The 12,381-nt window shown below is 44.1% G+C and overlaps 1 protein-coding gene across 5 annotated transcripts in view; it reads left to right on the top strand.

Moving 5' to 3' along the window:
* The window catches only part of RTKN (rhotekin), a 194,207-nt gene that overhangs the window by 87,263 nt on the left and 94,563 nt on the right, over positions 1–12,381 (top strand). For all 5 annotated transcript variants that reach the window (XM_075345581.1, XM_075345571.1, XM_075345561.1 and 2 more), the window contains 2 exons: positions 7,898–8,004; positions 8,089–8,214. In XM_075345581.1, coding sequence (XP_075201696.1) covers positions 7,898–8,004; positions 8,089–8,214 — 233 coding nt within the window. The remainder of the gene's footprint in view (positions 1–7,897; positions 8,005–8,088; positions 8,215–12,381) is intronic.

Below are 12,381 nucleotides of genomic sequence, written 5' to 3'. Positions count from 1 at the left end.
TGATGTCACAGCTCTCTTGTACTGTTCTTAGGCTGTTGATGATGTCACAGCTCTCTTGTACTGTTCTTAGGCTGTTGATGATGTCACAGATCTCTTGTACTGTTCTTAGGCTGTTGATGATGTCACAGCTCTCTTGTACTGTTCTTAGGCTGTTGATGATGTCACAGCTGTCTTGTACTGTTCTTAGGCTGTTGATGATGTCACAGCTCTCTTGTACTGTTCTTAGGCTGTTGATGATGTCACAGCTCTCTTGTACTGTTCTTAGGCTGTTGATGATGTCACAGCTGTCTTGTACTGTTCTTAGGCTGTTGATGATGTCACAGCTCTCTTGTACTGTTTTTAGGCTGTTGATGATGTCACAGCTCTCTTGTACTGTTCTTAGGCTGTTGATGATGTCACAGCTCTCTTGTACTGTTCTTAGGCTGTTGATGTCACAGCTCTCTTGTACTGTTCTTAGGCTGTTGATGATGTCACAGCTCTCTTGTACTGTTCTTAGGCTGTTGATGATGTCACAGCTGTCTTGTACTGTTCTTAGGCTGTTGATGATGTCACAGCTCTCTTGTACTGTTCTTAGGCTGTTGATGATGTCACAGCTCTCTTGTACTGTTCTTAGGCTGTTGATGATGTCACAGCTCTCTTGTACTGTTCTTAGGCTGTTGATGATGTCACAGCTCTCTTGTACTGTTCTTAGGCTGTTGATGATGTCACTGCTCTCTTGTACTGTTCTTAGGCTGTTGATGATGTCACAGCTCTCTTGTACTGTTCTTAGGCTGTTGATGATGTCACAGCTCTCTTGTACTGTTCTTAGGCTGTTGATGATGTCACAGCTCTCTTGTACTGTTCTTAGGCTGTTGATGATGTCACAGATCTCTTGTACTGTTCTTAGGCTGTTGATGATGTCACAGCTCTCTTGTACTGTTCTTAGGCTGTTGATGATGTCACAGATCTCTTGTACTGTTCTTAGGCTGTTGATGATGTCACAGCTCTCTTGTACTGTTCTTAGGCTGTTGATGATGTCACAGCTCTCTTGTACTGTTCTTAGGCTGTTGATGATGTCACAGCTGTCTTGTACTGTTCTTAGGCTGTTGATGATGTCACAGCTCTCTTGTACTGTTGTTAGGCTGTTGATGATGTCACAGCTCTCTTGTACTGTTCTTAGGCTGTTGATGATGTCACAGCTCTCTTGTACTGTTCTTAGGCTGTTGATGATGTCACAGATCTCTTGTACTGTTCTTAGGCTGTTGATGATGTCACAGCTGTCTTGTACTGTTCTTAGGCTGTTGATGATGTCACAGCTGTCTTGTACTGGTCTTAGGCTGTTGATGATGTCACAGCTCTCTTGTACTGTTCTTAGGCTGTTGATGATGTCACAGCTGTCTTGTACTGTTCTTAGGCTGTTGATGATGTCACAGCTCTCTTGTACTGTTCTTAGGCTGTTGATGATGTCACAGATCTCTTGTACTGTTCTTAGGCTGTTGATGATGTCACAGCTGTCTTGTACTGTTCTTAGGCTGTTGATGATGTCACAGATCTCTTGTACTGTTCTTAGGCTGATGATGATGTCACAGCTGTCTTGTACTGTTCTTAGGCTGTTGATGATGTCACAGCTCTCTTGTACTGTTCTTAGGCTGTTGATGATGTCACAGCTGTCTTGTACTGTTCTTAGGCTGTTGATGATGTCACAGCTGTCTTGTACAGTTCTTAGGCTGATGATGATGTCACAGCTCTCTTGTACTGTTCTTAGGCTGTTGATGATGTCACTGCTCTCTTGTACTGTTCTTAGGCTGTTGATGATGTCACAGCTGTCTTGTACTGTTCTTAGGCTGTTGATCATGTCACAGCTCTCTTCTACTGTACTTAGGCTGTTGATGATGTCACTGCTCTCTTGTACTGTTCTTAGGCTGTTGATGATGTCACAGCTCTCTTGTACTGTTCTTAGGCTGTTGATGTCACAGCTGTCTTGTACTGTTCTTAGGCTGTTGATGATGTCACAGCTCTCTTGTACTATTCTTAGGCTGTTGATGATGTCACAGCTCTCTTGTACTGTTCTTAGGCTGTTGATGATGTCACTGCTCTCTTGTACTGTTCTTAGGCTGTTGATGATGTCACTGCTCTCTTGTACTGTTCTTAGGCTGTTGATGATGTCACAGCTCTCTTGTACTGTTCTTAGGCTGTTGATGATGTCACAGCTGTCTTGTACTGTTCTTAGGCTGTTGATGATGTCACAGCTCTCTTGTACTGTTCTTAGGCTGTTGATGATGTCACAGCTGTCTTGTACTGTTCTTAGGCTGTTGATGATGTCACAGCTCTCTTGTACTGTCCTTAGGCTGTTGATGATGTCACAGCTCTCTTGTACTGTTCTTAGGCTGTTGATGATGTCACAGCTGTCTTGTACTGTTCTTAGGCTGTTGATGATGTCACAGCTCTCTTGTACTGTTGTTAGGCTGTTGATGATGTCACAGCTCTCTTGTACTGTTCTTAGGCTGTTGATGATGTCACAGCTCTCTAGTACTGTTCTTAGGCTGTTGATGATGTCACAGATCTCTTGTACTGTTCTTAGGCTGTTGATGATGTCACAGCTGTCTTGTACTGTTCTTAGGCTGTTGATGATGTCACAGATCTCTTGTACTGTTCTTAGGCTGTTGATGATGTCACAGCTCTCTTGTACTGTTCTTAGGCTGTTGATGATGTCACAGCTCTCTTGTACTGTTCTTAGGCTGTTGATGATGTCACAGCTCTCTTGTACTGTTCTTAGGCTGTTGATGATGTCACAGATCTCTTGTACTGTTCTTAGGCTGTTGATGATGTCACAGCTGTCTTGTACTGTTCTTAGGCTGTTGATGATGTCACAGCTGTCTTGTACTGTTCTTAGGCTGTTGATGATGTCACTGCTCTCTTGTACTGTTCTTAGGCTGTTGATGATGTCACAGATCTCTTGTACTGTTCTTAGGCTGTTGATGATGTCACAGCTCTCTTGTACTGTTCTTAGGCTGTTGATGATGTCACAGATCTCTTGTACTGTTCTTAGGCTGTTGATGATGTCACAGCTCTCTTGTACTGTTCTTAGGCTGCTGATGATGTCACAGCTCTCTTGTACTGTTCTTAGGCTGTTGATGATGTCACAGCTCTCTTGTACTGTTCTTAGGCTGTTGATGATGTCACAGCTCTCTTGTACTGTTCTTAGGCTGTTGATGATGTCACAGCTGTCTTGTACTGTTCTTAGGCTGTTGATGATGTCACTGCTCTCTTGTACTGTTCTTAGGCTGTTGATGATGTCACAGCTCTCTTGTACTGTTCTTAGGCTGTTGATGATGTCACAGCTCCCTTGTACTGTTCTTAGGCTGTTGATGATGTCACAGATCTCTTGTACTGTTCTTAGGCTGTTGATGATGTCACAGCTCTCTTGTACTGTTCTTAGGCTGTTGATGATGTCACAGCTCTCTTGTACTGTTCTTAGGCTGTTGATGATGTCACAGCTGTCTTGTACTGTTCTTAGGCTGTTGATGATGTCACAGCTCTCTTGTACTGTTCTTAGGCTGTTGATGATGTCACAGCTCTCTTGTACTGTTCTTAGGCTGTTGATGATGTCACAGATCTCTTGTACTGTTCTTAGGCTGTTGATGTCACAGCTGTCTTGTACTGTTCTTAGGCTGTTGATGATGTCACAGCTCCCTTGTACTGTTCTTAGGCTGTTGATGATGTCACAGCTCTCTTGTACTGTTCTTAGGCTGATGATGTCACAGCTCTCTTGTACTGTTCTTAGGCTGTTGATGTCACAGCTGTCTTGTACTGTTCTTAGGCTGTTGATGATGTCACAGCTCCCTTGTACTGTTCTTAGGCTGTTGATGATGTCACAGCTCTCTTGTACTGTTCTTAGGCTGATGATGTCACAGCTCTCTTGTACTGTTCTTAGGCTATTGATGATGTCACAGCTCTCTTGTACTGTTCTTAGGCTGATGATGTCACAGCTGTCTTGTACTGTTCTTAGGCTGTTGATGTCACAGCTGTCTTGTACTGTTCTTAGGCTGTTGATGATGTCACAGCTCTCTTGTACTGTTCTTAGGCTGTTGATGATGTCACAGCTGTCTGGTACTGTTCTTAGGCTGTTGATGATGTCACAGCTCTCTTGTACTGTTCTTAGGCTGTTGATGATGTCACTGCTCTCTTGTACTGTTCTTAGGCTGTTGATGATGTCACAGCTGTCTTGTACTGTTCTTAGGCTGTTGATGATGTCACAGCTCTCTTGTACTGTTCTTAGGCTGTTGATGATGTCACTGCTCTCTTGTACTTTTCTTAGGCTGTTGATGTCACAGCTGTCTTGTACTGTTCTTAGGCTGTTGATGATGTCACAGCTGTCTTGTACTTTTCTTAGGCTGTTGATGATGTCACAGCTCTCTTGTACTGTTCTTAGGCTGTTGATGATGTCACAGATCTCTTGTACTGTTCTTAGGCTGTTGATGATGTCACAGCTCTCTTGTACTGTTCTTAGGCTGTTGATGATGTCACAGCTCTCTTGTACTGTTCTTAGGCTGTTGATGATGTCACAGCTCTCTTGTACTGTTCTTAGGCTGTTGATGATGTCACAGCTCCGTTGTACTGTTCTTAGGCTGTTGATGATGTCACAGCTCTCTTGTACTGTTCTTAGGCTGTTGATGATGTCACAGCTCTCTTGTACTGTTCTTAGGCTGTTGATGATGTCACAGCTCCGTTGTACTGTTCTTAGGCTGTTGATGATGTCACAGCTTCTTTGTATTCTTCTTAGACTGGTGGTGATGATGTCACAGCTCCGTTGTACTGTTCTTAGGCTGTTGATGATGTCACAGCTTCTTTGTATTCTTCTTAGACTGGTGGTGATGATGTCACAGCTCCGTTGTACTGTTCTTAGGCTGTTGATGATGTCACAGCTTCTTTGTATTCTTCTTAGACTGGTGGTGATGATGTCACAGCTCCGTTGTACTGTTCTTAGGCTGTTGATGATGTCACAGCTTCTTTGTATTCTTCTTAGACTGGTGGTGATGATGTCACAGCTCCGTTGTACTGTTCTTAGGCTGTTGATGATGTCACAGCTTCTTTGTATTCTTCTTAGACTGGTGGTGATGATGTCACAGCTCCGTTGTACTGTTCTTAGGCTGTTGATGATGTCACAGATCTCTTGTACTGTTCTTAGGCTGATGATGATGTCACAGCTCCGTTGTACTGTTCTTAGGCTGTTGATAATGTCACAGCTTCTTTGTATTCTTCTTACACTGGTGGTGATGATGTCACAGCTCCGTTGTACTGTTCTTAGGCTGTTGATGATGTCACAGATCTCTTGTACTGTTCTTAGGCTGATGATGATGTCACAGCTCCGTTGTACTGTTCTTAGGCTGTTGATGATGTCACAGCTTCTTTGTATTCTTCTTAGACTGGTGGTGATGATGTGACAGCTCCTTTGTACTGTTCTTAGGCTGTTGATGATGTCACAGCTTCTTTGTATTCTTCTTAGACTGGTGGTGATGATGTCACAGCTCCGTTGTACTGTTCTTAGGCTGTTGATGATGTCACAGATCTCTTGTACTGTTCTTAGGCTGATGATGATGTCACAGCTCTCTTGTACTGTTCTTAGGCTGTTGATGATGTCACAGCTCTCTTGTACTGTTCTTAGGCTGATGATGATGTCACAGCTCCGTTGTACTGTTCTTAGGCTGTTGATGATGTCACAGCTTCTTTGTATTCTTCTTAGACTGGTGGTGATGATGTCACCGCTTGCTTCTTCTGTTTTTCTCTCTTCTTGTACAGTTCTACCCCCAAAGTGAATCTTCCTTCCAGTAGAGGGAAGCTGTAAATTGTGCTGACTAGTGTGTATCATGATAATCAGGGGTCTAAATCATATTACATTAGATGAGGCTTTTACATTGTCGCCATCACGGGCCCCCCATGAGGAAGAATTTAGGAAATCAGATGGTATCTAGCCCATATCCCAAATATCTACATTATATCCGATGTCTGGATATTATGCGTACTAAGCACAACAATCATTATGTAAGTGATATGTGTGCAGCGTAAGGGCTTTCCTATAATGGCATTAATATAATGGCATATAGGTAAGGCAGAGAAGGCGTGTGGAGGGACCCCATGGCGGGACCTCTGTAGATGTGGTTGAGGAGACGCCATCCTCCTGAGTGTTCACCTTAGACATAAATAATGATGATGATGGGTGTATGCGTGGGGGGCTGATGGCGGGACCTCTTTACATGTGGTTGAGGAGACGCCATCCTCCTGAGACATACATAATGCTGGTGATGGGTGTATGCGCTGGGGCTGATGGTGGGACCTCTTTAGATGGGGTTGAGGAGACGCCATCCTCCTGAGTGACCCCCTTAGACATACATAATGCTGGTGATGGGTGTATGCGCTGGGGCTGATGGCGAGACCTCTTTAGATGGGGTTGAGGAGACGCCATCCTCCTGAGTGTTCCCCTTAGACATAATTAATGATGATGATGGATGTATGCGCTGGGGCTGATGGCGGGACCTCTTTACATGGGGTTGAGGAGACGCCATCCTCCTGAGTGATCCCCTTAGGCTGGGGCCACACGGGCACTACTGCGATCCCCTTGCATGAGACTCGGCTCGTGCTGGCAGTACAGCAGAGCCGAGTCTCATGCTTGTGTCCTTGCAACTGAGGTCCGTTCGTGCGAGCAGACCTCAGCTGCGGGGGGCGGGCCGGCACTCAGGAGGGGAGGGAGGGATTTCTCTCCCTCTCTCCTGCGTAGTCAGCTATAGCCATTCTCGCATTGCACTGGCAGTACACCGGTGTACCGCGAGTGCAGTGCGATTTTTCTCTCGCCCCATTCACTTGAATGGGTGCGAGAGAAAGAGTCTCGGATTACAATCGCAGCATGCTGCGATTGTTTTCTCAGTCCGATTAGGGCTGAGAAAATAATCGCCCATGTGTGCTGACACACAGGCTAGAATTGGTCCGAGGGGAATGCGATGTTTTATCGCACTCCACTCGCACCGATTTTCTCGCCGTGTGGCTTAGCCCTTAGACATAAATAATACTGGTGATGGGTGTATGCGCTGGGGCTGATGGCGGGACCTCTTTAGATGGGGTTGAGGAGACGCCATCCTCCTGAGACATACATAATGCTGGTGATGGGTGTATGCGCTGGGGCTGATGGCGGGACCTCTTTAGATGGGGTTGAGGAGACGCCATCCTCCTGAGACATACATAATGCTGGTGATGGGTGTATGCGCTGGGGCTGATGGCGGGACCTCTTTACATGTGGTTGAGGAGACGCCATCCTCCTGAGACATACATAATGCTGGTGATGGGTGCATGCGCTGGGGCTGATGGCGGGACCTCTTTAGATGGGGTTGAGGAGACGCCATCCTCCTGAGACATACATAATGCTGGTGATGGGTGTATGCGCTGGGGCTGATGGCGGGACCTCTTTAGATAGGGTTGAGGAGACGCCATCCTCCTGAGACATACATAATGCTGGTGATGGGTGTATGCGCTGGGGCTGATGGCGGGACCTCTTTAGATAGGGTTGAGGAGACGCCATCCTCCTGAGTGACCCCCTTAGACATAAATAATGATGGTGATGGGTGTATGTGCTGGGGCTGATGGCGGGACCTCTTTAGATGGGGTTGAGGAGACGCCATCCTCCTGAGACATACATAATGCTGGTGATGGGTGCATGCGCTGGGGCTGATGGCGGGACCTCTTTAGATGGGGTTGAGGAGACGCCATCCTCCTGAGACATACATAATGCTGGTGATGGGTGTATGCGCTGGGGCTGATGGCGGGACCTCTTTAGATGGGGTTCAGGAGACGCCATCCTCCTGAGACATACATAATGCTGGTGATGGGTGTATGCGCTGGGGCTGATGGCGGGCTGCTGTCCTTACAGATGAGAGTTCCTGTTGGCTGCCGTTATATGGAAGTGTGTGCTGCCGCCTGACAGCCCAGCCGGACTGTATGAATCAGGAGATGATGTCCGGTGATCTGCACATCCAGGTACTCGCTCTATACCGTGCGGTCCCGCTCCGGTTATGTCACGTCACATGGCTGAATACTAACCACAACAGGGAACTGTTTCAGGCGAGGGGACAAAAATCCTGGCAGCGGATGTCCTGTGTGTTACATGGATGTCGCCTTCTGTGTTACCACGAAAAATGCCACCCGGGGCCGAAAACTGAGCCGGAACTGACCGTGTCTGTGAACAAGGTAGGAGTATATGCACTGACCGTCTGATATTACAAGATGGGGGCGTGTCTGTAATATATGCAAGATATTACACGGGGGAGTGTCTGTAATATATGCAAGATATTCATCGGGGGAGTGTCTGTAATATATGCAAGATATTACACGGGGGAGTGTCTGTAATATATGCAAGATATTACACGGGGGAGGGTCTGTAATATATGCAAGATATTACACGGGGGAGTGTCTGTAATATATGCAAGATATTCCACGGGGGAGTGTCTGTAATATATGCAAGATATTACACGGGGGAGTGTCTGTAATATATGCAAGATATTACACGGGGGAGTGTCTGTAATATGTGCAAGATATTACACGGGGGAGTGTCTGTAATATGTGCAAGATATTACACGGGGGAGTGTCTGTAATATGTGCAAGATATTACACGGGGGAGTGTCTGTAATATGTGCAAGATATTACACGGGGGAGTGTCTGTAATATGTGCAAGATATTACACGGGGGAGTGTCTGTAGTATGTGCAAGATATTACACGGGGGAGTGTCTGTAATATGTGCAAGATATTACACGGGGGAGGGTCTGTAATATATGCATGATATTACACGGGGGAGGGTCTGTAATATATGCAAGATATTACACGGGGGAGTGTCTGTAATATATGCAAGATATTACACGGGGAAGGGTCTGTAATATATATGTGATATTACACGGGGGAGTGTCTGTAATATATGCAAGATATTACACGGGGGAGTGTCTGTAATATATGCAAGATATTACACGGGGGAGTGTCTGTAATATATGCAAGATATTACACGGGGGAGTGTCTGTAATATATGCAAGATATTACACAGGGGAGGGTCTGTAATATATGCAAGATATTACACGGGGGAGGGTCTGTAATAAATATGTGATATTACACGGGGGAGTGTCTGTAATATATTAAAGATATTACACGGGGGAGGGTCTGTAATATATGCAAGATATTACACGGGGGAGGGTCTGTAATATATATGTGATATTATACGGGGGAGTGTCTGTAATATATGCAAGATATTACACGGGGGAGGGTCTGTAATATATGTGTGTTATATTACACGGGGGAGTGTCTGTAATATATGCAAGATATTACACGGGGGAGGGTCTGTAATATATATGTGATATTACACAAGGGAGTGTCTGTAATATATGCAATATATTACACGGGGGAGGGTCTGTAATATATATATGATATTACACGGGGGAGTGTCTGTAATATATGCAAGATATTACACGGGGGAGGGTCTGTAATATATGCAAGATATTACACGGGGGAGGGTCTGTAATATATATGTGATATTACATGGGGGAGTGTCTGTAATATATGCAAGATATTACATGGGGGAGTGTCTGTAATATATGCAAGATATTACACGGGGGAGTGTCTGTAATATATGCAAGATATTACACGGGGGAGTGTCTGTAATATATGCAAGATATTACACGGGGGAGTGTCTGTAATATATGCAAGATATTACACGGGGGAGTGTCTTTAATATATGCAATATATTACACGGGGGAGTGTCTGTAATATATGCAAGATATTGCGGGGGGAGTGTCTGTAATATATGCAAGATATTACACGGGGGAGTGTCTGTAACATATGCAAGATATTACATGGGGGAGTGTCTGTAACATATGCAAGATATTACACGGGGGAGTGTCTGTAATATATGCAAGATATTTCACGGGGGAGTGTCTGTAATATATGCAAGATATTACACGGGGGAGTGTCTGTAATATATGCAAGATATTACACGGGGGAGTGTCTGTAATATATGCAAGACATTACAGGGGGGAGTGTCTGTAATATATGCAAGATATTACAGGGGGGAGTGTCTGTAATATATGCAAGATATTACACGGGGGAGTGTCTGTAATATATGCAAGATATTACACGGGGGAGTGTCTGTAATATATGCAAGATATAACACGGGGGAGTGTCTGTAATATATGCAAGATATTACACGGGGGAGTGTCTGTAATATATGCAAGATATTACACGGGGGAGTGTCTGTAATATCTGCAAGATATTAAACGGGGGAGTGTCTGTAATATATGCAAGATATTACACGGGGGAGTGTCTGTAATATATGCAAGATATTACACGGGGGAGTGTCTAATATATGCAAGATATTACAGGGGGAGTGTCTGTAATATATGCAAGATATTACAGGGGGGAGTGTCTGTAACATATGCAAGATATTACATGGGGGAGTGTCTGTAACATATGCAAGATATTACACGGGGGAGTGTCTGTAATATATGCAAGATATTACACGGGGAAGTGTCTGTAATATAGGCAAGATATTTCACGGGGGAGTGTCTGTAATATATGCAAGATATTACACGGGGGAGTGTCTGTAATATATGCAAGATATTACATGGGGGAGTGTCTGTAATATATGCAAGACATTACAGGGGGGAGTGTCTGTAATATATGCAAGATATTACAGGGGGGAGTGTCTGTAATATATGCAAGATATTACACGGGGGAGGGTCTGTAATATATATGTGATATTACACGGGGGAGTGTCTGTAATATATGCAAGATATTTCACGGGGGAGTGTCTGTAATATATGCAAGATATTACACGGGGGAGTGTCTGTAATATATGCAAGATATTACATGGGGGAGTGTCTGTAATATATGCAAGACATTACAGGGGGGAGTGTCTGTAATATATGCAAGATATTACAGGGGGGAGTGTCTGTAATATATGCAAGACATTACACGGGGGAGGCTCTGTAATATATATGTGATATTACACGGGGGAGTGTCTGTAATATATGCAAGATATTACACGGGGGAGGGTCTGTAATATATGTGTGATATTACACGGGGGAGTGTCTGTAATATATGCAAGATATTACACGGGGGAGTATCTGTAATATATGCAAGATATTACACGGGGGAGTGTCTGTAATATATGCAAGATATTACACGGGGGAGTGTCTGTAATATATGCAAGATATTACACGGGGGAGTGTCTGTAATATATGCAAGATATTACACGGGGGAATGTCTGTAATATATGCAAGATATTACATGGGGGAGTGTCTGTAATATGCAAGATATTACATGGGGGAGTATCTGTAATATATGCAAAATACTATACAGGGGAGTGTCTGTAATATATGCAAGATATTACACGGGGGAGTGTCTGTATTACACGTATGATATTACACGGGGGAGTGTTTGTAATATATGCAAGATATTACACATTGGAGTGTCTGTAATATATGCAAGATATTACACGGGGGAGTGTCTGTAATATATGTGTGATATTACACGGGGGAGTGTCTGTAATATATGCAAGATATTACACGGGGGAGTGTCTGTAATATATGCAAGATATTACACGGGGGAGTGTCTGTAATATATGCAAGATATTACACGGGGGAGTGTCTGTAATATATGCAAGATATTACAGGGGGGAGTGTCTGTAATATATGCAAGATATTACACGGGGGAGTGTCTGTAATATATGCAGGATATTACACGGGGAAGTGTCTGTAATATATGCAAGATATTACACGGGGGAGTGTCTGTAATATATGCGAGATATTACACGGGGGAGGGTCTGTAATATATATGTGATATTACACGGGGGAGTGTCTGTAATATATTCAAGATATTACACGTGGGAGGGTCTGTAATATATGTGTGATATTACACGGGGGAGTGTCTGTAATATATGCAAGATATTACACGGGGGAGTATCTGTAATATATGCAAGATATTACATGGGAGAGTGTCTGTAATATATGCAAGATATTACACGGGGGAGTGTCTGTAATATATGCAAGATATTACACGGGGGAGTGTCTGTAATATATGCAAGATATTACACGGGGGAGTGTCTGTAATATATGCAAGATATTACACGGGGGAGTGTCTGTATTACACGTATGATATTACACGGGGGAGTGTTTGTAATATATGCAAGATATTACACGGGGGAGTGTCTGTAATATATGCAAGATATTACAGGGGGGAGTGTCTGTAATATATGCAAGATATTACACGGGGGAGTGTCTGTAATATATGCAGGATATTACACGGGGAAGTGTCTGTAATATATGCAAGATATTACACGGGGTAGTGTCTGTAATATATGCGAGATATTACACGGG

This window comes from Anomaloglossus baeobatrachus, chromosome 1 (genome assembly GCF_048569485.1).
Source record: "Anomaloglossus baeobatrachus isolate aAnoBae1 chromosome 1, aAnoBae1.hap1, whole genome shotgun sequence".
In the NCBI taxonomy this organism is placed as follows: Eukaryota; Metazoa; Chordata; class Amphibia; order Anura; family Aromobatidae; genus Anomaloglossus; species Anomaloglossus baeobatrachus.
This window is presented reverse-complemented; position numbering and strand designations above follow the sequence as displayed.